The 25,297-nt window shown below is 38.3% G+C and overlaps 4 protein-coding genes across 6 annotated transcripts; all 4 read left to right on the top strand.

Annotated features, from left to right (window-relative positions):
* Positions 1-194: 194 nt before the first annotated feature.
* On the top strand, positions 195-12,896 carry LOC135636770 (transcriptional adapter ADA2-like). Of its 3 annotated transcripts, XM_065148789.1 has the most exons (13): positions 195-546; positions 1,214-1,269; positions 3,953-4,131; positions 5,844-5,909; positions 5,994-6,119; positions 6,228-6,303; positions 9,168-9,231; positions 9,341-9,396; positions 9,558-9,623; positions 10,017-10,236; positions 11,058-11,268; positions 11,741-12,085; positions 12,478-12,896. In XM_065148789.1, exons 1-13 carry the CDS (start codon positions 494-496, stop codon positions 12,682-12,684), a joined length of 1,725 nt encoding a protein of 574 aa, XP_065004861.1. In that variant the 5' UTR covers positions 195-493; the 3' UTR covers positions 12,685-12,896. The 3 variants fall into 3 exon arrangements, with proteins under 3 accessions (XP_065004861.1, XP_065004863.1, XP_065004862.1); XM_065148791.1 differs by lacking the exons at positions 195-546; positions 1,214-1,269 and adding an exon at positions 2,671-3,007; XM_065148790.1 differs by lacking the exons at positions 195-546; positions 1,214-1,269; positions 3,953-4,131 and adding an exon at positions 5,052-5,075.
* A 2,690-nt stretch (positions 12,897-15,586) lies between these two features.
* LOC103982897 (protein PYRICULARIA ORYZAE RESISTANCE 21) lies at positions 15,587-17,245 on the top strand. Its single transcript, XM_065148792.1, has 3 exons — positions 15,587-15,856; positions 16,322-16,403; positions 16,480-17,245. Exons 1-3 carry the CDS (start codon positions 15,848-15,850, stop codon positions 17,091-17,093), a joined length of 705 nt encoding a protein of 234 aa, XP_065004864.1. The 5' UTR covers positions 15,587-15,847; the 3' UTR covers positions 17,094-17,245.
* Positions 17,246-20,393: 3,148 nt separating this feature from the next.
* Positions 20,394-21,835, top strand: LOC135635179 (protein PYRICULARIA ORYZAE RESISTANCE 21-like). Its single transcript, XM_065146072.1, has 3 exons — positions 20,394-20,455; positions 20,885-20,966; positions 21,060-21,835. The coding sequence occupies exons 1-3, from the start codon at positions 20,447-20,449 to the stop codon at positions 21,671-21,673; spliced, it is 705 nt and encodes a 234-aa protein (XP_065002144.1). The 5' UTR covers positions 20,394-20,446; the 3' UTR covers positions 21,674-21,835.
* Positions 21,836-23,462: 1,627 nt separating this feature from the next.
* On the top strand, positions 23,463-24,684 carry LOC135635180 (protein PYRICULARIA ORYZAE RESISTANCE 21-like). Its single transcript, XM_065146073.1, has 3 exons — positions 23,463-23,522; positions 23,946-24,027; positions 24,101-24,684. Exons 1-3 carry the CDS (start codon positions 23,514-23,516, stop codon positions 24,487-24,489), a joined length of 480 nt encoding a protein of 159 aa, XP_065002145.1. The 5' UTR covers positions 23,463-23,513; the 3' UTR covers positions 24,490-24,684.
* Positions 24,685-25,297: the final 613 nt, after the last annotated feature.

Genomic DNA, 25,297 nt, shown 5'->3' with positions numbered 1-25,297 from the left:
AACATTTGCCTTGACCATGGTTTCGATATATATATATATATATATATATATATATATATATAATCTTATATATATATATAATCTTAAATATTTTCGTAATTACGTTTTAAATTTAAGTTTAGTAAATCAGGAATTAAATGCTTCCTTCTTCTCGCCATCCATCGACTAAAGAACGCCGGGTGATCTTACACCGTCCATTACCTGATGACTTCAGCCGCTCCACCGTCGGATCGCCCCGGTGCCATTCCAGGAAGTCTAACGCCGCTCGCTGCTCGACCGGGCCGGACGCCTCTCGGGCCGACCACCGTCGCCACCATGGTATTCTGCGCCCCATTCGGATTCTCGTACGCTGCCGGAAGGAGTCAGGAAGAAGTTCCCTTGAGAGATTCCACATCCTATCCCTCTCCTCTCCTCCACTGACCCGGACGACGAACCCTCTCCACACCCGTCATTAGGGTTTTGTGCGGTTCCTCCTCTCCGGCTCCGAGCCGCGATGGGGCGCTCCCGCGCCGTGCCCAATTCCGGCGATGACGAAACCAATCAGAGGTAACACGAGATCCGCCACTCGTCGGAGGGAATTCTTTGATGTCTTCTTTAACAGAATTCCCTTTTTTCCTTTTTTTGTTTTTCTTTTTTCGAAGAATTTGATGGGATCTAATTGTTTCCCTGTTTTTGCTAATCAATCTTTAAAGAAAAGAAAGAAAGAAGATAGGGATTTAGAAAAGAAGCGGTGGCGTACTCATGCTGATAGACATGTTGGGAGAATCTGAATTTGTGGAAATCGTGTAAACTTAAAGAATGTAAACAACATATGCTTGCACTGGAGTACAAAAAACTGGGGATTAGATCATAGTTCATTACAACATTCATCAGAGAGATAAAAGAGGAGGAGAATAAATGGCATAATAGTTGTGTCAAGTAAGTCCCTAAGTTGTTTACTGTTAAGAACGCATAGAGCATAGAGGAATAACAGGACATTTAGGACAATTGAGCTCTTGGTCTTTCAATTTTTTGTTACTCTGAAACAGGAAAAGGATGGACATGAACTTGTTATGCTTAGCACGTATGCTTTGTGCCACATGAGAGAACATTTTCAAGGGCTGTTTCAGTGTTCTTGAATATCTATGTCGCATGTAGATGAATATGTATTACCATATGTGATGTTATCTTTTCTCTTTTATTGTTGAATGTATTAACACTTTTCATTTTGCAGATCAAAGAGAAGGAGGGTTGCTTCAAGTGGGGAAGCTCTGGAAACAATAACTGCAGGTTCTTTTCCTATATGCATGTTTTAGATTAAGTTACAAAAGTTTTTTGTGACAATTTTTTTTAGTCAGGACACTGTATTTCTTTTGAGATGCATTTCAACCTTCAAATGCAAAAAAAAAGAAAAGATTTTAATAGTCTTTAAAACCTGTTTTTCATTGATGCAAGGTGTTCTTAATCTTTTACCCTTTTATTTACATGAGGTGTTTCTCATTTGGGAACTTAAAGTTCATCTAAGCTACATGAAGAAGAAACTAGCTCGTGGAATTTTCTTTAGTCAAGTGTTATAGACTTAGCTGGAATTGCCTAAGTTGTGAGGTGCTCTTACGATATCCATTCGCAAAGAGTCAGCCTAAGAGCAATCTCGTATAGGACCTGAAGAACCTGCAAAAAGAAAGTTAATTAGATTTCATAAAACGAGCGGCGAACAAGTCTCAATATATCGTTGAAAGGGGAAGCATATAAGCAATTCAACAAATACATGGTGTACAAAGAGAAAAAAGAGAGGAATGAAAAACAAGAACTTTAGAAGGCAAAAGAAGAACCGTAAGTCCAAAAACGATTGCTCAACTAGGTGTTGGTGTGTAAGGTAAGCCCACTCACACTTTGCATGTAAACTTGTTTATCCAAACAAAGCCCAACAATGCCCCAAAGCCCCATCTTTCCCTGTGCCACCCGGGTGGTTCCAAGAGTCTGAGATAGCTGATGTTTTGCATTGCACCACTGACTGCAAAAAATAGGTCGCAATACATGAAAATTGGGTTATTTTGGGGCAATTTTGTCTAGTATAGCAAGTGATTGTTGCACAGCTTCATAAACTACTTCTGCTTACAAAAACCCAGCAAAAACACACAAAAACAAGGCATAACACAGTGCCAAACAACTGTGCAAATAAAACAGAAACGACGAACAATCCGTTGACGAAAGTGTTATGAGCATGCAACAACCGTCCGTGACACAGTACATAAAGCTCCCATAAATGTGGGGTTTAGGGAGGGTCAATTTACACAATCGTACCTCTAAGTATACAGACTCTTGTGGAATTTTCTTTAAGACACAATAATTGCTTGCAGTTACTCGAAGGTTTATTTTCTTGGTAAAAGGAAGTTGACTAATAGATACAAAGCCAATTATTGCTAGCTGAAAGTTGAAGCTGAAATATGGACAGTTGGACCTATTTTTAAAGAAAAATGAAATTATCAAATAATTGTGACAGTGAATGATTTAAGAAAGGAATTTGGTTGCAGCATATTATCAAATGTTAAACTGTCATGGGAAATCAGAAAGCATAGTTGATGCTAAAATTGACTAGGAAAAATGACTGGTGAAAATTTGAGTTGCTGATGTTAAATGACAGGAAAAATGTTGGTCCTCTAAATCTGGTTATTATGGTCCGTGCTGATATTTTTGATGAAAAGTATATTATTTTCATGGTAAAAGGGCTCCAAGCTACAACATGGTAAAAGTTACTTATCAAGTCTGAAACATACAATGTGGACCTTCTTTAATCCATGTGATAATTTCAGGTATCCTTCTAAACTAGCCATTATTCCATTTTTATGCTAACCATGTTTCATCTTGCCCATAAGCAAGATCAAATGATGGATTTTCAAACTCATTGGAGGCAATGTGGACTGTGGAGAAGGATTCACAAAGCAAACCATGAGCTTTGGCAATGGTTTCATGCTTATGGTGGTAATGACTGTGTAAAAACTTTTAAGGAGTGCTCAATGGAAGGGAGGTTAGTATATCTGAAAACATGTTCGGTCATGTTTTAGAAACTAATGCAACAAAAAGGTAAGACATATGTTCCAAGATTGAGAGCGAGGTCCAACTAGAGAAAGATGTTTCTAAAGAAGCCGAGAATCAATAGCAAAAAAAGATATACCATCAGACTATGCTTTAATTACTTTTATTTTGTGCAATCTCAAACAAACAACCAATACTGGATATTTGTTATGGATTTTTCTTTTATTTTTTAAGATTCTAATGCCATGTGTACAGCTTCTTTATGGTTTAACAGAACTGTATGATTCCTTTCAATAAGGTAAATACCCATTATATTTGGAGTTACACCATCATTGTTCCAACTTCCAAAATCAGATGTTGTTTGCTAATCTGACTAGGGTAGTGTTCTGGTGTTATTTTTCCTGTGTGAGCCAACTTTTGGTGTTATGGAGTCTTTGAGATGATATTACCGCAGAATTTGGAGTTACTATATATGAGCATGAAACTGCGGATAACGTAAGATGAAAAATTACTGCTTGATAGAAGAATGAACATCAACACATCAGCATAGATTTTTTTTGAGGAAAACTGTGTTTGTCTCTAATTATATTATAGGAGTCATAATAGCACTTTGTCTTTAGAAATTAAATGTTATTAAACTAGATTCAGTGAGAACTATTATTATTTGGATTATTCATATTAGATATCCAGGTACAAATTTGAAATTTGGGAATCAGTACCATGAATTTTAGTGAACACTGGTAGGTCAGATGCTGGACTAGTGGAAACGATAACTTTTTTCTTCCTACATTCTGAGAATCTACTAGTACCGTTCAAACAAAAGAGGACCAATTAAACAATGCCACACACACTCCATGAAAATAAATCTCAAGTGCCACCCCTTTCTTTTATGCATCCTATCTCATGGCAGCTTTTATGAGTAATTTTATTGAGGCAGGTCCAGGAGCCAATGAAGGGAAAAAGGCTTTGTATCACTGCAACTATTGCAACAAAGACATTTCAGGGAAGATTCGTATCAAGTGCACAAAATGTCCTGACTTTGATCTATGTGTGGAGTGCTTCTCTGTTGGTGCTGAAGTCACTCCACACAAAAGCAACCATCCATATAGAGTTATGGTTGGTACAAACACTACTATTTCATCCTTAACTTGTTCATGATCTTTAATATGATATAACAATTTTTGCTCCTTAAATGTGGAAAGTTTCAAGTTCCTTAGGCTTCAGGTTGGATGTATCTTCTCTTTTTTTATAAAAAAATTAGTATGAAGTTTTTACTAAGTGGTCTTCCTGGAAGCTGAGTTAATTATGTCGAGTGGGGCTTTATTTTGCCATCAAGTTATATTTGAACTGACAGATATTCAATTTGGTATGTACCAACATCGACTGTGAGAGGGCAGACAGTAATAATTAAAAATACACCTTAGGTTTCGAGACTGTTGAGTGGGTCTGTTTCTTTTTACGAGGAAGAGTGAAATGGTACTTAAAAGTCCTACAGAAAAGTCTGACCTTTGTTCTTCTGAGAAAGCTGATACGAAATTAATTTTGGAGTTCTGTTAAGGCTAAATAGATGGTTCAAACTTGCCAAAAATGTGCTGTTGTCAAAAGTGATGAAATTATTATTTTGCTAAATACATGTCAATTTTTATATGCAGGAGGTAATAATAAGTTGAAGCATTGTCTGAGTAAAAGCATAATTAGAACATAAGGCCTTGTTAAACTACAATAGTGATATCTTTAAGTTGGAAGAAAGTCATCAGATAGCCCTTCTTATTATTGAGGGTTCTGGATTTGAGCTAATTTCACATTACATTAGCTGTTTCTTCTTTTAGAAAACATTATTATATACACTTTGTTTTTCCTAAACTTGTCATTTATCATGATCACCGAGCCTTGTTATTTTCTATAATTTTTTAATGTTGTTTATACTTATAGTCAGATGTTCTTATGTTTTCTCATCCTTACCTCTTTTGATATAAGAATCTTTTTCCTCAGGTCTAATTCCCATTTCTGACCACTATAGGATATGATGTAACCTCCTTAATGAGTTATTGATGACCTCTGTAGGTCTAATTTCCCTGTTACTTTTGTTTAGTGTGGATTAAGGTATTGTTCATGGTTCTATTTATTATTATAAAATATTAATCCCAACAAGTTCTACATCTTTGCAAAAGGATGTTCAGTTAATAACTTCCTCATATTTTGCCAATTTTTCAAATACACAATTATTGTTTTTAGCAAACACATTGGTTTTAAATCTATTCTTTTGTGTAACTCTCTTCTGTTTGCAAAACTGTCATATTGGTTGAACAACTGAAAACAACTAGTTAAATTCTTTTATCGCTCAAAACTAACAATATCAACTCACCCAAGTATGATTCTATCAATGTTGCATTTCTTATTTGTGTGACAGTCAAATGTTATCCTTTTTTATATGTATATATGCAATATTATAGACTTTGAGTGAGACTACACAGTCTCTCACTTTTTAGATAGAAGAGAGAGAGAGAGAAAAGAGAGGGGTGAGATGGAATTTTAAGTTGTTTGATATTTATATATTTTGTATATTTTTTGTCTCAAAAGAAAAATAAAAATGGCAATGAGAAGTCTATATGACATTTCTATCTGAAAAAATAAAAAAATCCAGATATCAAACAAGACTTAAGAAGATTTCATCACCCTGATTTCTTTTTTTTAATGCTAATATATAATTAACTGTTTAAATAAATTCTTCCACTAATTTTGTCAGACCTGTTTTATTTTGATGTCTCTGCAGAGATGGATTTATCTACTCTGATAGATGCTAATCAAATGTCAATTTTTTTCATCAGGACAACTTGTCTTTCCCTCTTATTTGTCCAGATTGGAATGCGGACGAGGAAATATTACTTTTGGAGGTACCATCCATCTTTTGTCTACCTAAATGCTTTGGACTCTTAGCCTTACTCAATTTGATCTATAATTTTTTGGGTTACCTTTAGGGGATTGAGATGTACAGCCTGGGGAACTGGGCAGAAGTTGCGGAGCATGTTGGTACCAAGAGCAAGGCTCTGTGCATTGATCATTATACCTCATCGTACTTGAACTCACCTTGCTATCCTCTTCCAGTACTGCGGTGTCCCCAATATCTTTTTTCATTTCATTTTCATGTTTGTTGATACTCATTTTACAATGTCAAAACTCTCATGTTCTGTTGGTTGCTGAATCACACTCAGGACATGTCTCGTGTCAATGGTAAGAATAGAAAGGAACTTCTTGCGATGGCTAAGGTACAAGTTGAGGGCAAGAAAGGTCGGTTTTTATTTCTCTGAACAAATTAGTTATCTTAAACATGCTTTTTCCCGTTCTTTAACTGAGGTGCACAATCAAGTGTAGATGTTAGTTGTTTTTGCACCATAAGTTCACTAGAAATTCAGATCTTGTTGTTCAGTTAGGAACATTTTCAGCTCAATAAAGTTATCTAAACATAAGCAACGGAAGCCAACAAATCTTATAATGTGGCATGCAATTAAATTACAACATTAATGATGTTATCATCATTATGCATGATAAGAGCACTGACTGAAATAAGAGATCAACATGAAGTTGATTCAAAAATAATTATGCATGATAAGAAACATTGCATTATTATCATGCAAAGTGACACCTATCAGTGGTTGGCCTGGCTAGGGATGAGACCCTGAATTTTATTCGGGTGAAACGACCCTCATATAGACAGGAGAGATTACTTGATATCACACCTTCAAACAAAATTAGAACGGAGTATTACTTTACTTGTCAATGTCAAAACATGTCTTCTTTACAGACATGTAGAACCGTTTGTGGTCATGTCTGATGTTCCATTGGCCTATTTTGGGAGTCACTTAATATAATAATCGAGAGAAACATATCCATTCATATGCGTACATGTCACGTCTTGCAGATGTCATTCTACATCACTTCACATTCTAATACATCAAACTTGTTTATCAAAAGATTCCTATAACAATATCCAAAGAAACTACAATATGCATTAAAAGATAATATGCAATTAATATATACATATATCATATATGTATATATTTATTATGCGAGGGATAGCTATCATAAGAAATACGAATTAGATAGGCACGTCATGTTAGAATTTTATCATGTCACAACTTGGAAGGTTTGATATTTCAAAAAGAATCCAAGATCATCTAAATTGGATTTAAAGTCATAAGATATAATCAATTTACAATTTAGTCCCTGGAAATTACAATCAGGTGATCAGAAATTTGTAGATCAGTTCATGGAAACCATAATATATGTTATGGAAACCAAAACATATGAAAGGAGCACTTATGTTATAAAAAGTGAAGGGTTCAAAATTTCAAATATATATTCTCAAAAAGATGGTCAGATTCAGAGGATCATGATGAGAAAAGGCATGGAATGATTCAAAGGCTAAACAAAATTTTAAAAAATGTAAATTTTGTAAGCAGAAAGATTAAATATTTCTTACTTGGACTTGAAGGTCAACAAGAGAAAAGACAGGTGATTGTTATAAACTCTACTACAGTAATGAATTAATTTAGTGCTATCATCTAGCATCAATTAATTACTTAAAAACCATGAAAAAAGACAATATTTGATAATCAGAAAAATATAATAAGGGTATCAGAAAATTGGGACGGCCCCTGCCTACCTCCCCTTTTGGTTTTGACATTACCTCTTCATCTGCAATACACTCCATGATGGATGCTCCCCTACCTATCTCCCCTTTTGGTGATGACACTACCTCTTCATCTGCAATACACCCCATGATGGATGCTACTAAGAAGCATTGATCGGCCAGAGTGGAGGGAATCATTGGAGAATTTACACATGTGAATGGGCATTACGAAATTCAAAAACATAATCCCGTTCTTACTTGAAGTCATCTAGTTGTCAAAACAAATTATAATCTTAGTCAAATTGCAAAACCAATCAAAGCTCCATATTTAAACTCCTAAGTTACCCTTATTTGATCTAGCTAACATTCGGGTTTATGGAATGGAAAGAGTATTATGTTGCTATGCTTCCACATTAGTCAACTGCCAGACTTTCAAATGTCCAAAAAAAAAAAGACACATCCTGTTTCTTATGCAATAATTTAGTAAATGTAAACATGTATCAATGTAATAAATGTTTCTGCATCTTAAAGTTTGTGCAGCAGTATCAGTTTTCATTTTCTCTTGAGGGTAAACATGTTATTAATCAATTAAGATTTATGTAAACCTGAGAAATCATTAACTTGAACCATTCGGATTACTTCAGGAAGCTCAAGTGGTCTTAAGCCCCTGAAATTTTCTTTGCTATATTCCCCTCCTTTTATTATAATAATTCATCTCTTACATTTATCGTTTATTGTTTACTTGAAATTTGCTTCATGAGATTTGTTTTAAATTTATTGCTTTTAGTTTTTAACTCTGTATAATTTAACATTTTAATTATGATTAGCACCTAAAATGATCCCTTCCCCGATTAGTGTCCTGGCTCCGTTTATAGCACTTGTCTTTGTTCAATAACAAAGAAACATGATATTAGGTCAAAAGATAAGGGAAACTACAAGAAGCGGAAAAGGTTGACTCTACATTAATATTATTAAAACAACATTGTATTCAAGCCCAAAGCAATCCTAAATCTAACCTGGACTAAAACTTAGCTACATTATGTCTTAATTAGCTTTTGTAGAAGGCAGCACAATTAGTGGTTGTGTATTTTGCTGGAGTTGGTTTAGTTATTCCTCATCAATTACCTATGGAATCGCAAATTTGGCAGTAAGCCTTGACAGATACGGGCACCAGTTTCTTTTAGCATCTTCATGGCAAGCATTAACGTGATAATCCATGCTGCCTGGTTTTGGTTCCTTGATAATGGTTTTTGCCTCTTTAGGATGTTATACCTGTTTGGTTGTTGAAACCATTTCTCTTAATGAAGTGCTCTACCACAAAGCTTTTTAATGTCATCTAAAAGTTTGAGGTTGTCGTTTTAACTTTTAACTACTCTTCATTGTCATAAAGGTCACAGTTCTGGAATTTTTTTAGACCATTTTTCATCAAGCCATCAATCTTGAGTTCATGTGCTTGCCACTATCTGTTGGATGCCAATGTGTGCTAAGTCTAATCTTGTGCCTTTACTGTTTAATATTACAGGTACTTCACTGCTTGGTGATGTCACACTAAAGGAAGAGTCTCCATTCTCACCTGCAAGGGTCAAGTATGTGTTCCGATATAAGCCTTTTCTTTTGTCCTCTCTCAAGATCTTTCTGAAACCTCTCTCTCTCTCTCTCTCTCTGCGCTTGTGTGTGTGTGTGTGTACATGATAGGGTTGAAGATTTAGATGAAGGTTCAACAAATCGAACACCCTCAAACCTAGCTGCAGGTAATTTTAAGTTACTTTTCTCTAGATGTTGTTATGCTCTTGGTTCTTAGTTGCTGAAGGAGCTAAACGTGGACAAAATACTAAAATGTTTTGCATCCAAATTTATTTCTATTAGTTGTAAGTTGTAACATTTACATGGAATTGTTTGAATTTTCTTGCAGGTGCAAGTAAGACGGCTTCAAATGTGGGACAACTCAAGGATAATTCTGATGGACCTAAAGTAGAAGGTTGTACATTAGCAGAGCATACATGTTTCTTTTTGAATTCTCATTTTGACTTCCATCTAAAACTGAAGTTTATTTTGCATATATACATTAAATGCCCTCAGCTTAAATTGATCTTTGTTAAAAATTGGTGCATATCTCTGGACTTTAGCCCCTGGAATTTTTTGCTGATTATCTGCTTGAAATTGTTTGGATAAAAATGTAAAACATGATTTTTAAGGTTCTGAAACTTGAAGCTAAGTATTGTCACAAGATGCTTGTTGCTTGATCAAGTAGTAGTACACATGCTTTTAGGTACAAAGTTTGTGGATCATTATTTCTTAAAGCATCTAATGTTCAGGTGCTTATGTTTCTTGAACGCTAAAAAGCATATCCTAATTCAAAATTAATTGGCAGATTCTTATGCGGATAGGACCATTGGTGTAAAAAAGCCTAAATGTTCAGGAGATGAAGGACCTTCTATAACTGAGAGTGGCTATAATCCCAAGAGACAAGAATTTGATCCTGAATATGACAATGATGCAGAGCAGTCATTGGCTGATATGGAGTTTAAGGAAAATGACTCAGAAACCGAGCGTGAACTGAAGCTGCGGGTGCTTCGTATATATTTGTCAAGGTTTGTGTCTAATGATGAATTTACTGCTGTATATGATTCATTATAGATTATACAGATTCTCTTTAGATCAAGGATACATGACAGTGCTTGGAATTTATTTAACAAAATTCAAAAATAGGAGAATCTGATTAATGGTGGAATAAAATTTTGGTAATTTTATAAAACAAAAAAGATTGCATGCAACTGCACTGACTGTTTATGAGTCATCTAATAAAAGCTAGGGAGAGAAATGAATAAAAAATAATGCCAAGTATATGGTCCTACATTGGTCCTTGCTTAGGCTAGTAAACAGTAATCAGTATATACCAGTTCGGCTGGTATTTGAAACCATAATGAGGACTACCAATATAGTTTTATGCTTACTGAAAACTTGACTTCTCTGATTCTTTATTTTAATATGAAAAGTTTGTGATGGTGTTCTTCGAATTATTTTATGATGGTTTTTGGAAAAGAATGGATATATGATAGATACAATGGTGCGTTCAATATGCAGTGATCACAAATGTAAGGGCAATAGGAAGCAAGATGAATGAATTACTTTAGTATTTCACAGACAACAATTTTGAGTCCTTGTTTATTTAATAAAGTGAACATTTGCAATGGGTATCCAAATATCCTGACTAATATTGCAACATTATGCATATTTGATAACAGAAGACATTTGGTAGTATTTTATCATTGTGTCGGATGTCTACAGAACATAAAGCTGTTGCTTTTCAAATGACTTTTGTATGACATTCTTCTATGCTTAAGAGAAAAATATCATTCTATTTGTTGACCACTTTCAAAGAGTGATCATTGTGCTATAATCATTCTGATAGACTTGATGAAAGGAAGCGAAGAAAGGATTTTATACTAGAAAGAAATTTACTTTATCCAAATCCATTAGAAAAGGAGCTCTCAAACGAAGACAGGGAAATATATAACCATTTCAAGGTCTTTCTGCGCTTTCTATCTCAAGAAGAGCATGAGGACTTAGTTAAGAGTGTCATTGAGGAGCGGAAAATTCGAAGAAGAATTCAAGAGCTACAGGTGCATTATTTTTCTGTGTTTATGTAACTGTCAATTGCTTTTTGTTAAGCATTCTTGTTTTGCTAGCTTTTGTAAATTGGCAAATGATCCTTCCTGATTGAAAGAAGTCAAATGGTCCTCACGACAAAAAAAAAGAAAAAGAAAATAAAGGAAGATTTCTTTCCTGCCCCATGGTTTTACTTCTACCTTTTTCTTTTTTATCTTTTCACTGCAAAATGTGTAACTTCTATCCTGAAATTTTTCACACAATTAAGTGAAATCCATACAGCTCCTAGTTTCTCATCTACAGTTAAGTGTAACTTCTTTTCTAATGCCACCTTGGTTTTATGGAAAATAAGAGCACCAACCCACCCTAAACCGATCATTACTTAAGATAGCAAGTAGAACTTCTTTGCACTACTGATGTTTGTTATGAATACGTTACGTCAATTATATGATTTTAGTTTTTAGCTGGCCTAGATTTAACTGCCAGGAATGTCAAGCTGCTGGGTGCCGCACACTGGCAGAGGCAAAAGCATACACAGAACAGAAGCAGAAAAGGGAACTAGAGGCAAGCACACAAAATTCCAAAGAGAACACTCAGGTTCTTAGTGGTAGCAAACTAGTGCAAAAAGCAAATCGGCCTTTGAACAAAGAAAAAGGGGAAAATGATGGAAGCCTGAGGAACACTATCGATAACTACAAAATAAAAGGCGCCACTGGGCTAGATTCTGGTGGTAAGGACTCACTTTCAACAGCTACAGGACAGATTTCTGCAAGATCATTTGATGAATGGGATATCACTGGACTCCCTGGTACAGAATTACTCAGTGAAACTGTAAGACCAACTTTCCTGTTCCTGTTAACACTTTCTTTGTTCAGTTTGTTGGTCATGTATACACAATCTTGTAGTTTGATATAGATCAGGTGAAATAACATCTTTCTTGAAACCTAAGCTGCTTGTAAATATCATGCTTGGAATTATAAAGTAGCGAGCCCTTCCAATTACTCAATGCAGATAGCTTCTAAGGATATTTTTGTTCTGAGATCTTGTAATAGGACAATTAACATCTTGTCTGACACCTAGACCAGTGAGTCCTTCAGAGATTTCTTTATGCAAGCCATATGTTAGAATTAAGTATAAATTGTTGGTTTGGGACTTCTGAAAAACATGTTTACAACTTGTCTTTATATGGTGTTTAGATAACAGCTTCATTTTCATGTTATCAGGAGCAAGAATTTTGCTGTCAAAATACATTGCTGCCCAGTCATTATCTCAAAATGCAGGAGATGCTGGTGCAAGAAATATACAAGGGCAACATTGCTAACAAATCGGATGCCCATGGTTTATTCAAGGTTGACCCGGTAAAGGTGGATGGGGTGTATGATATGGTAAAGAAAAAGTTGGGCCAGCAAGAAGAGCCTACTGTTGTTTAATTCAGCTCTAGCATAAATTATTTCAATTAATGGCTTCTGTAAGTTATCGAGTCTCGGATAGTTCAAAAGCTTATATGCTTGTAAGCCTTCACAGCACTGTGTTGTATCTGTTACACTTAATTTGCTTGATCTTGAATAAGGTGGGTCAGAGTACATGAATATTATGTATATCTTGAGTCTATCGCAGTAATCGTTTCTTGGTTACTTATACATACGCCGAAAGGAAAAGTCATCAGTGTAATCAGTGAATAACCATCATCAGCAAAATTTCATTTGGTTTATAGCTCCTACAATTCAACTGTACTGTTTCTCACAGGACTGTTCTCATATAATTTCAGTAAAACATTTCTAACCTATAGCCCATCCAAAAAGAGAGGACTCTTTTTTGATCTACTCTACAAGAATCTAAGAGCAGTTTGCTGCTTTGAGGCATCTTTTATTACATTGTTCTTATGTTGTGTATGCCCTCCTGTATTTCTAATTGTTGATTCTATTGTCATGTCATGCTGAGTTGTTCGACTATGTATTTGATACTTGAGGTGTGAAGAAGAGTTTAGTTTCTAAACATGTCATGTTTCTTTCACTACAGTCAGAGCAACTGAAGCTTGCAGCATGTTGGGATATATCTATCACAAGCCACATCAAATTTTACCATATTGTCATTTGCAGGAAGTTCAAATCAGGGAGGATTTTCTAACACTGTTTTTTTTCTAATGGAGTTTTTTTTACATATTTACCTTTCAAAGTTTCAAAATCACATATATATCCCTCCAACATTTTATTAATTATATATATATATATAGTTATTTACAAACTCATATTAAGAACCTTGAATATGACAATAGTGTACACAGGCTCTAAACAGTAATGAAAATAAAAAATTAGAGGAAAAATAAAAAATAAAAAAGAGGGAGTTATGAATAATAAAAAATAAAAAAGATGACAAAAATAAAAATAAAAAAGAGGACAAAAATAAAATTAGAGGGAGTTATGAATAATAAAGTATTATTTTTATTAATTTTTAAGGGATTGTGAATAGTAAGAATAGGCTCTAAACATTAAACTCCTATTTGCTACTCGTATCCAAAATTTCAATTTGGCTTGAATGAATTGGTTGCGTCGAGTCGATTCAGTTTGCGCTCGGGGGGTTCTAATTTACAAAAATGCCCTTTTACTTGGTTTTGTTAAACTTGAATCGTATGCCAAAACCTACTGTTCAACCTCCAACTTCTCATCTCGTTACGAAGTCGATCTCATCGTTTTCGCCTTCTAAGCTTCTTCGGATTCAAGTCCTCTAATCCAGGAAAAAGATACTGATTTGAAGAATCCAATTCGATTTTTCAGTGATGGATGATTTCTCCGACTCTTTCAGGTATTCTGCTTTCTTATAATCTTGCAAGAATCCATGTGTCATTGGGAATGAGGGCGCGGGAAGCTTCCCTTGTATCCGTGAAATAAAAAGTTTCAGAATCACGAGTATCCTCGTGTTCTTCCGGTTCACCATCCTTTGTAGTAGAAAGATTATAAACGAACAATAATGTTTAAATGTTTTCTGATATTGTCTCTGCAGTGGAAAAGCTGTAGGTTAAAATTTTGGATGAACAAAATAGGTTTAAATACAGAAATTATATCTAGTATTAGTTGATTTGGCTCGAGCCGGTCAAAGATGATCCTCTTGCTGATTGATTGGCATGAGTGGAAGAAAATTTAAAGAACTCTTTTAGGAGAGGCTCATATGCTGTTTCAACAAGTACTTTAGGTGTCTTTCTTTTCCTAGAGGTCGAACAGCAGGATGCTTCAGCAATGCACTCTTAGGTGATTCATGGTTGTTAGTCATACAAGTTTGGTGTTTTAGGTATAGTGCCACAAAAAGCTCTCTCTCTCTCTCTCTCTCTAAGATGAACAACCATGAAGGCCCCTCCCAGGCCAGTCTACCTACTTGTCATCTCGAACACCCTCACTAATAAATACATCAATGATTCTTTGTTGAGTGCATGATCACACACTTGCTAATTAGTAATTACATAGTCTCGCACTAGCAGGTCAGCTATTTTAATTTTGTCCATTGACCCACTTGCAAGACACAAAAGTGCCTTCTTAGCAGCCTCACATTGATCATATTGTTAAAGGAGAAATATTTGGCTCATTTCTGCAACCTTGGTTGGCCATTCAGCAGTCTTATCATCTCAATGATCATTGGAATCAGTGGCCTCCTTCTTCCTTTCTTTATCCATGGTGCATCATGATCCTTACAGCTTAAGCTTAGTCCATGATCTCCTAAATCCATGGTGCCTGATGACCTTTATATCTCAAATGCTCGAGCATGGGTATGGTTCTTTCAAGATCAAGAAACAAGCACTGCTTCTTTTATTTACTGTGGAGGAAGTATCAGTTATTTGTTCTGTAAAATACTTACATTACTCTGTATGACCAATGTGTTTGGCTTACACAAAATAAACGTTGGCAATGATTAAAAGGTTTGAGGAAGGTGTGGAGAGGATCGAAGCATCATCCGGAATGTCATGTTTATCTTTGAGGACCACCATCCTTTCCTTGTCCACACTAAAGAAACAAAATGGTGATGGTTTTAGGTGACAGTTCATTTTACCCTCTTAATTATCTCCATGTACTAAAGTATCTTTTCTTGCATGTGAAGATTGCTTTGTGGTACCCTCTTTAATTGGGAAGTTTGGTTGAGGCCACCAATCATCAGATACGAGCAGTGGAAGTGCAAGCAAGAAAAGCGCTTCTTGTCCAGACTTGGGTACGATTTCTTCTCTATGTCGAGTTAAACTCCTTCTTCTGCAACCCGAAAAAGCAGAGAATTTGAGTCACCAAAATAATATCCATCTCTCAAAGGAGGACGATGGATTGGGTCATTTTCCGGACTCGATAAACAGTGCCGTAGATAATGGACATTGAGAACGCTCAGCTGCACCACACATGCCTTCTTCGTGTGACTTGTGACGTTCCAACCTCCGGAAGCAGCACTCGCGAAGTTAAGGGTGCTTTAAACATGGCTATGAATCGTGTGAGGGTAGATATAAGAAAAGCTTTGTTCTTGATCATAGTCATTGTGTTGGTGGCCCGTCGACTGCATCTATAGAGGGAGCCGCTTGGTATCCGCTTCTCCCCCATCTTGGGATCTCAAAACTTTCGAGAGATGGCAGAGGTGTTCATCTCTCTCTCTCTCTCTCTCTCTCTCTCTCTCTCTCTGTGTTTGGTGAACTAATTGTCTGGACATAGATGGATTTATTGTCAGCCATGGATCTTTATGAATTGGTCAACTTCATGCTCTGTTTCATGAGTTATTCAGCTCCTTTTTTTTTTTTACTTTGATGTGTTCTTTATTAATTGGATAACTCACATCATGCAATCCGGATGACCAAAAACAAACAGGATATCGATCGGTCTAGTGGATTTGACCCTTCTTCATTTAGATATAAAATTTCTCTGCTTGGTTTAGATTTTCTTGGACTTTGGATTCAACATGATGTTCTTCAACATTCATTGACTTTTCTACCGATTCAAAAGCTCCACAACACAAGAAAAAGAAGGCTGAAACTTTTGTTCATGGAAGCCAAAACTGATTCATGTCTGTTTGCATGTGCTTCTCTTGCTCGACTTGACAAAACAGATCGCCACGGTAATTATCAAGGTTGACTTGCACTGCCGCACCTGCTCCAAGAAGATCAAGAAAGCACTGTGCAAGCTCCAAAGTAAGCTACCTTCTCCCTCTCTCTCTCTCGCTCTTGGTGCTGACTAATTTGTATGAAATTGGTCGGTGTGTTGGAGACCGGTTCAACATCCAATCAATCGTCTACGACGAGAAGAACAACACCGTCACAGTATCCGGCCCCTTCAACCCTGAGTGCTTCATCAAGAAGCTTCGCTGCCTCGCCTGCAAGGTGATCAAAGACGTCCAGATCAAGCCGAAACCCCCACCTCCTCCTCCTCCCAAGGCCCAACCACCAAAGCCCGAACCGCCGCCGCCGCCGCCTGAGTTGGTGGTGAAGCTACCCGTGTGTGTTTTCCCGCCCCCGGGGTGGCCCGTCTGCTGCTACCAACCGTGCCCCTGCTTCGAGCCAAGAAACGGATGCCGCCGCTGCTGCACCTGCGGCTGGATCTGCGACGTCCCGTCGCTGCCACAACCGAGGCCCAAGCCAGTCCCGTTGCCGGAGGCCGGGGTGAGGCCGCCCGTGTGTTTTTTCCCGCCCCTGGGGTGGCCCAACTGCTGCCGCCAACCGTGCCCCTGCTTCGAGCCACTCAACGGGTGCCGCCGCTGCTGCTCCTGCGGCTGGGTCTGCAACGGCGCCCCGCCGTCCGCCGCCTGCCGTCCCGGTTGCGAGGTTGACGGCTGCAAGATCATCGTCGAGCAGGAGCCTTGTCAGTCCTGCTCTATTATGTAATTTACTATACGTACCGTTATTCTCGTTGCATGATGTTATTGCGTAACAGTGATAGTTAACGGATAAGAACGTGGACTGAGGTAAACGTCACGTGACTTCCTCTGTCAGTAATGTACGTAATATAATATGTGATGATATATTTTATGCTGTTATATCTCAGTCGTCGCAATATGATGTTCGGTGATTTTATATATATATATATATATATATATATATATATATATATATATATATATATATAGTGATTTTTGTTTATACTTGAAATCTAAACTTAATATACAATATATATATATATATATATATATATATATATATATATATTTCATACAGATAAATAGTTAATTTTGAAACCATAAAACAGAATAGATTTATAAACCCCTCAACTAACAGAAAGATTGTTATCCTATCGAGTGACTTCGAGATCATATAACATATGATTGCTTTTGTAATTTGATTAGGATACGACAATGGGATACTCATTCGTCTCATGTTTCTTAACAAGAGTATAAGTTACATCTACTTTAATGCTACAAATCAAGATGACAAACTTCAGGAGTTGATGATATTTTTTTTATTGGTGAAAAAGGTGTCTGAAATAGATATTTGATAGAAGAGACATCCTCCGATATTCACCTAAGAAGTGCCATCTGGCACATTAATGCACTTTTAGGATCTAGTTTAGATCCATACGAAACGTTGAATGGGGACAAAGTTAATGAATCAAATTTAACTTGAGCGGACAAACATAAATTATGGTTGTAGAATACAGTAATTTATCTGGTTATAGTTATTAAAGTCAGTTATTATTTTACTAAAAAAAATTATGTTCATTATTAACTTAAGTGTCGGAGAGATCGCATCGAAAAATCCATCCAGTCTCGTTTATCATACGAGTCGATCATAGAAGAAGGGTTCAAGCTTCCTTAACTATCGAGCAAATATTCGAACCTACTCTTCAATCACAGTTGATCTAAACATCACCAACATCCATCCATCGATCATGTATTCTAACTCATGATTTGCTCTGATATCCAAATATCACATGTTCTAAAAGCTGAAGTTGTTAGGAAATAAACCTAATATATGCTTTAATCATAGAAAGCAAAAGTGTTTTGTAAGGATTTACCTGCACAACAAGTCAGAATTATATTAGAATAGTCATAAATGAGAACTATAAGTTGTGCTTGGAACATTCTACTGAACTATAAGGTGACACGTTTGCCCCTCTTATGGAGAGGTGGACCCAAGCGCCCTGCATGCCTGCCGCCAATTAGGAGGCACGTTTCTTCCGCATAGGGCCAGAAACGGGTAACGACACATTGGGACAAGTGAATCTCCGTGTCATGCCATGTGGAAGTACTCTGGGATGGCGGCACCGTTGGGTTCTTCCGAGGACACCCAAGGATCCCCTCCAATGCCAATGCGGTTCCAGCATACACAGGGGACCCCACATATGGAAAGGTTGGGCTAGTCTCAGTGGATAGCCACATGGTAAGGGGACTTGAACGGTTTCCATTTAAAGGTGCATCATGGAGAGGATCCGCATCATTTCAAGGCGGAGGTAATCGGCCAATGACCGCGGCCGCGAAACCACATTGAACTCGGGTTTGGGGTCCGGTAAGGACACTGCCTGTATACTCCAAATCAGGAAACACTGTTCTAGGGTGCTGCCTCCGTCTCGAAGTGGTGGTACCCATGCCTTTGCATGGAGAGTACACTGTATTCTGCATTGGATGGAACAGGTGATCCGAACTATTAAGCCGGGCGGGGAAGAGGGCAGAAAAGGTGACCTTTCCGATTACGCGAAGGGCTTGTCCTCCTCTTCTCTCTATTTGCCACGTTTCGATCGCTCGAAGCGCCGTGGTCTCCATCAGGTACGTTTCTTCTTCGACACCAATCTCGTCGTGGCTTAAATTTCGTACCATACTTGGGATGCCTCTTCCGAACGAGATAAAATTGGCTCGATCCAGCTAGGGTTCCGTGAATTGCCCATGGATGTTCGCCTTCTTGCTATTTCGTGATTCTTAATGGTTCTGGAAACTTGTTTCGAAAGTTTTGGATCGATTTAGAAGGTAATTCCGACTGTTGGTGATCGTAGAACCTGGTATCAGATGCTCGATGCCGTAAAGTTGCCTGCTTTATGGGGTGTGTGTTTCTGGGGTTATGAAGAACATACTCCTGTGCTCTTTGGCGGGGTTACATTTACCTTTTTGTTGGGTTCAGGATCTATCCCACCGACTAATAGGTATGTATTTGGTGCTTCACATTGGTGCGACGTTTGACAGACGCTTTCTTGCTAGAGATGGAAGTAGGGTTTTTACGACTCGTGTTACTCCTGTTTTTGCTCTCGTTGATTTTGGCCTTTGATGTTGAATTCTCATACCATTCGTTGTTTTGATTTTGTTTCCTTTTACAATTTGTGCAGAATAATATATTTTGCCATTGTTTTTTTTTTTTTTGTGGTAATTTGCATTTTATCTATTGTTAGTAGCTTCAGTGATCTATAGCTATAAATGCGCCGATTGGTCGCTGGCAATGTCCTTTTTGCATTATTTCCGGCGTCCACTCACTATCTGGTAGCTAATATATAACATAGCTTTCAATGCAGTTGAAATGACTGAAGAAGGCACAGCTACATGCGGCCAGTGCAAGGGAAGAAGCAAACCAAAGAAACGGACACCGACCGATGGACAGGAGAAAAGCAAAGGCAAGAAGCATGTGAACGAAGATGACCATGTTTTAGAAGAGGGTGGTGAAGAAAAGAAGGAAGGTGAAACAGAAGAGGATGGCGAGGAAGAGAAGGAAGACGAAATCAAAGAGGAGGGGGAGGAAAAAAAGGAAGGTGAAATAGAAGTTGATGGAGATAAAAAGAAGGAAGGGGAAGCAGATGGGGATGAGATATGAAAGATTATAACAAATAGGATTGCTTTTGTTTGAGATATGATTCAACACACTGGTTGGAGACTCGTCAGTATCTCCTTTTTCCTGTCAAGAATATAGTTTTCTTTTCTTGAAGATACCATAAAATAATTATATTATTTTAAGAATTGAATTGAGTAATTATTTATCAATTCCAACAGCTTAATCTATCAAAAAGAAATTAATATATGTTGTTATTCTTTAATCATAGAAAGCAACAGTGTTTTGTAAGCAAAAGTTAGAATTATATCAGAATAGTAAAAAAGGAGAACTAGAAGCAATGGCAGCCGCTTTCTCCTGGTCATAAAGGACATCAAGATAGAATTATATTACAATAGTAAAAAAGGGTTTACCTGGCTCGTCGACTGCCTCTATAAAGGGGGCCTTTGGTTATCCGCTTCTCCCCCAGCCTGGGATCTCATAACTTTCGAGAGATGGCAGAGGTGTTCATCTCTCTCTCTCTCTCTCTCTCTCTCTCTTAAAGATCTGTCTTCACTGTGGTGAGCCAATTGTCTGGATAAAGATGAATTTATTGTCAGCCATGGATCTTTATGCGTTGGTCAACTTCATGCTGTGTTTTTCTTTGATGTGTTCTTTGTTAATTGGATAACTCACGTCATGCAATCCGGATGATAAAAAACAGATCGGTCTTGTGGATTTGACCCTTCTTCTTTTAGATAAAATTTCTCTGCTTGGTTTAGATTTTCTTGGACTTTGGATTCAACATGATGTTCTTCGACATTCATTGACTTTTCTACCGAGTCAAAAGCTCCACCGTGCAAGAAAAAGAAGGCTGAAACTTTTGTTCATGGAAGCCAAAACTGATTCATGTCTGTTTGCTTGTGCTTTTCTTGCTCGCCTTGACACAACAGATCGCCACGGTACTTATCACGGTGGACCTGCACTGCTGCACCTGCTCCAAGAAGATCAAGAAAGCTCTGTGCAAGCTCCAAAGTAAGCTACCTTCTCCCTCTCTCTCCCTCTCTCTCTCTCTCTCTCTCTCTTTTTGCTGACTAATTTGTGTGGAAATTGGTCGTTGTGTTGGAGACCGGTTCAACATCGAATCAATCGTCTACGACGAGAAGAAGAACACCATCACAGTATCCGGCCCCTTCAACCCTGACTGCTTCATCAAGAAGCTTCGCTGCCTCGCCTGCAAGGTGATCATATGTGTCCAGATCAAGCCGAAACCCCCACCTCCTAATCCTCCCACGGACGGAAAACAAAAGCCCAATAAACCGCCGCCGCCGCCTGAGGTGGTGGTGAAGCTACCCGTGTGTGTTTTCCCGCCCCCGGCGTGGCCCGTCTGCTGCTACCAACCGTGCCCCTGCTTCGAGCCAAGCAACGGATGCCGCCGGTGCTGCACCTGCGGCTGGATCTGCGACGTCCCGTCGCCGCCACCATGTAGGCCCAAACCAGTCCCGTTGCCGGGGTGCGGGGTGAAGCCGCCTGTATGTGCTTTCCCACCCCCGGGGTGGCCCAACTGCTGCTACCAACCGTGCCCCTGCTTCGAGCCACGCAACGGGTGCCGCCGCTGCTGCTCCTGCGGCTGGGTCTGCGACGGCCCCCCGCCGTCCGCCGCCTGCCGTCCCTGTCGCGAGGTTGACGGCTACAAGATCATCGTCGAGCAGGAGCCTTGTCAGTCCTGCTCTATTATGTAGTTTCCTATACGTTTACTTATTCTCGTTGCAAGATGTTATTGGGTAACAGTAATAGATAACGGATAAGAAGGCGGACTGAGGTAAACGTCATGTGACTTCCTCTGCCTGCAACGTACGTAATATAATATGTGATGATATATATGTTTATGCTGTTATATCTCAGTCGTCGCAATACGATGTTTATATAGAGATTTTGGTTTATACTCGTAATCTAAATTTAATATACATACAAAATAAAAAATAAAAAATATATTAAAATTTATAGAGATAAAATAGATAGATAATTTCGAAGCCACAAAAAAGACCCCAACAACATGAAAGATTATAACAAATAGGATTGCTTTTGTTTGAGATATGATTCAACACACTGGTTGGAGACCCGTCCGTCTCTCCTTATTCCTAGTCAAGAATATAGTTTTCTTTTCTTGAAGATATCATAAAATAATTATATTATTTTAAGAATTGAATCGAGTAATTATTTATCAATTCCAACAGCTTAATCTATCAAAAAGAAATTAATATATGTTGTTACCCTTTAAAAAAAAAAAAAAAGGACAAGAAGGAACATCTCAATTATAGTAAACCTTTCATAAAATAAACTTTCCCGTCCATCTCGACATTGACAAGAGAGATGATCTCACTGCAGGTTGGGATTGAGCTGCATTACCTACCGTGATGACGATGGCAGCGACAACGCGCGGTGACTGCCGGTCAATGGTGAACCACACGTCTGGTCGGCTTTTCTTGTCTCCATCCTCGGCTCGGTGGCCTCCCACACTAGCAGCCTTGGTACGGATGTGGTCGTTCAGGCCATGGCACATTCTGCATCCCCAGATTTGCTTCCAAGTATGTTCCTCTAAAAGCTTCCTGGAGATTGAGAATGGCAGGATCACTAAGAAATATGACCATTGCTTCCCTCTAAATTCCTCTCCTTTATTCTCTATTAGCAAAAGGCAGACTAAACACAAAACAAGCATCCAGGAGAAAGCTAGTTTAGATCTGCCATAATGATAAGGTTGCATTTACTTCGATGCTGCCAATCAAACTTACATTGTTTTTATTGATGAAAATGATGTCGTATTTGATAAAAGAGACATCTTCCACTATTCACCTAAGAAGTGTCACATGTCACAATAATGCACCTCAATGATATAGTTTAGATGTGCCATCCAGCACATTGAATGCACTTAAATAATATAGTTTAGATCCGAAACATTGGATGTGGACAAAGGCAATGAATCAAATAAAACTTTAGAGGATAAACATAAAATGTGATCTTATCACGCAGAATACAAGTCGAAAAATCATAAATACATGTGTTTTTCCCCATCTCATATGAATTAAAAGGGCAATGACAACAATTATTTAGTCATACTGTTAATCACTGTTTCACAAAAAATCTCTTTTTCAGCCAACCTCGTTTTTCATACGAACATCCAAGTCTTCCTCAACTATGGAACAAATATTTAAATATTCTTTTCAATCATACCGGACTTTCTAGACATCACAAATAATTATTATGTATTCTAACTGGTGATTTGCTCTGATACCCAAAAGATCACATATTCTAAAAGCTGAAGTGGTTAGAAAATAAACCCAATATATACTTTAATCATAGAAAGCAACAGTGTTTTGTAAGCAAAAGTTAGAATTGAATCAGAATAGTAAAAAAGGAGAACTAGAAGCAATGGCAGCCGCTTTCTCCTGGTCATAAAGGACATCAAGATAGAATTATATTACAATAGTAAAAAAGGGTTTACCGGCTCGTCGACTGCCTCTATAAAGGGGGCCTTTGGTTATCCGCTTCTCCCCCAGCCTGGGATCTCATAACTTTCGAGAGATGGCAGAGGTGTTCATCTCTCTCTCTCTCTCTCTCTCTCTCTCTCTCTCTGTCTTCACTGTGGTGAGCCAATTGTCTGGATAAAGATGAATTTATTGTCAGCCATGGATCTTTATGCGTTGGTCAACTTCATGCTGTGTTTTTCTTTGATGTGTTCTTTGTTAATTGGATAACTCACATCATGCAATCCGGATGAGCAAAAACAGATCGGTCTTGTGGATTTGACCCTTCTTCTTTTAGATAAAATTTCTCTGCTTGGTTTAGATTTTCTTGGACTTTGGAATCAACATGATGTTCTTCAACATTCATTGACTTTTCTACCGAGTCAAAAGCTCCACAACACAAGAAAAAGAAGGCTGAAACTTTTGTTCATGGAAGCCAAAACTGATACATGTCTGTTTGCCTGTGCTTTTCTTGCTCGCCTTGACACAGATAGCCACGGTAATCATCAAGGTTGACCTGCACTGCTGCTCCAACTCCAAGAAGATCAAGAAAGCTCTGTGCGAGCTCCAAAGTAAGCTACCGTCTCTCTCTCTCTCTCTCTTGGTGCTGACAAATTTGTGTGGAAATTGGTCGATGCGTTGGAGACTGGTTCAACATCGAATCAATCGTCTACGACGAGAAGAAGAACACCGTCACAGTATCCGGCCACTTCAACCCTGAGTGCTTCATCAGGAAGCTTCGCTGCCTCGCCTGCAAGGTGATCGAAGACGTCCAGATCAAACCGCGGAAACCCCCACCTTCTCCTCCTCCCGAGGACGGAAAACCAAGGCCCGATAAACCGCCGCCGCCGCCTGAGGTGGTGGTGAAGCTCCACGTGTGTGTTTTCCCGCCCTCGGCGTGGCCCGTCGGCTGCTGCCAGCCGTACCCCTGCTACGAGCCACGCCGCGGGTGCCGCCGCTGCTGCTCCTGCGGCCTGCTGTCCGACGGCCGTCACTGTTACGAGGGTGACGGCTACAAGATCCTCCTCGAGTAGGACCCTTCTTATTCCTGCTCTATTCTGTAATTTCCAATGCATATAGTCATTCTCGTCGCAAGTTGTCATTTGGTAACGGTAATAGATAACGGATAAGAAGGGGGAATGAGGTAAACGTCATGTCACTTCCTCTCCTCTATGCGTAATGTACGTAATATAATATGTGATGATATATGTTTATGCTGTTATATCTCAGTCGTCGCAAATACGATGTTTATATAGAGATTTTTTGTTTATACTCGTAATCTAAATTTAATATACGAACAAAAAATAAATAAAAATATAGAGATAAAATAGATAATTTCGAAGCCACAAAAAAGAATGGATTTATAAACCCCCAACAATACGAAAGATTATAACAAATAGAAACATTACAAGTCCAAGCATAAATGATTGCTTTCGTCATCTTCTTGACATTTGATTACGACGACATACCGGTTGGAGACCCGTCCATCTCCTTTTCCTTGTCAAGAACGATGTTAGCCGTTCCTAATGTACGTGTCAACATAGACAAGAAGGATCATCTCACTTATAATATCTCGACATGGACAAGAAGGATCATCTCGCAGCAGGTTGGGATTGAGCTGCATTACCAACCGTGATGACGATGGCGGCGACGACGTGTGGTGAGTAGCGGTCGATGGTGGCGGCCAATGGAGAACGAAGGAACGGTACCTTCTCTTGGTTCCATCCTCGGCTATGAGTATCGATTGCACTGCCGGAGACGAAGGAACGGTACCTTCTGTGATTCAACAAACAAGTACCGACTGATAATGGTCGCGAGGCCATGAACAAAATGGAGACAGTA

Source organism: Musa acuminata, chromosome BXJ3-4, assembly GCF_036884655.1.
Source record: "Musa acuminata AAA Group cultivar baxijiao chromosome BXJ3-4, Cavendish_Baxijiao_AAA, whole genome shotgun sequence".
Classification (NCBI taxonomy): domain Eukaryota; kingdom Viridiplantae; phylum Streptophyta; class Magnoliopsida; order Zingiberales; family Musaceae; genus Musa; species Musa acuminata.
The sequence above is the reverse complement of the archived record's forward strand: the minus strand, read 5'-3'. Positions and strand labels throughout refer to the sequence as shown.

Excerpts from the sequence above, each read along its gene's own strand:
- LOC135636770 (XM_065148789.1), top strand. The coding sequence starts at position 494 with ATGGGGCGCTCCCGCGCCGTGCCCAATTCCGGCGATGACGAAACCAAT. Across the intron at positions 6,304-9,167 it reads ACAAGTTGAGGGCAAGAAAG|GTACTTCACTGCTTGGTGAT; the intron begins GTCGGTTTTTAT and ends TTAATATTACAG. Across the intron at positions 10,237-11,057 it reads CTTCGTATATATTTGTCAAG|ACTTGATGAAAGGAAGCGAA; the intron begins GTTTGTGTCTAA and ends TCATTCTGATAG.
- LOC135635179 (XM_065146072.1), top strand. Across the intron at positions 20,967-21,059 it reads AGCTCTGTGCAAGCTCCAAA|ACCGGTTCAACATCGAATCA; the intron begins GTAAGCTACCTT and ends GTTGTGTTGGAG.
- LOC135635180 (XM_065146073.1), top strand. Across the intron at positions 24,028-24,100 it reads AGCTCTGTGCGAGCTCCAAA|ACTGGTTCAACATCGAATCA; the intron begins GTAAGCTACCGT and ends GATGCGTTGGAG.
- LOC103982897 (XM_065148792.1), top strand. Across the intron at positions 16,404-16,479 it reads AGCACTGTGCAAGCTCCAAA|ACCGGTTCAACATCCAATCA; the intron begins GTAAGCTACCTT and ends GGTGTGTTGGAG.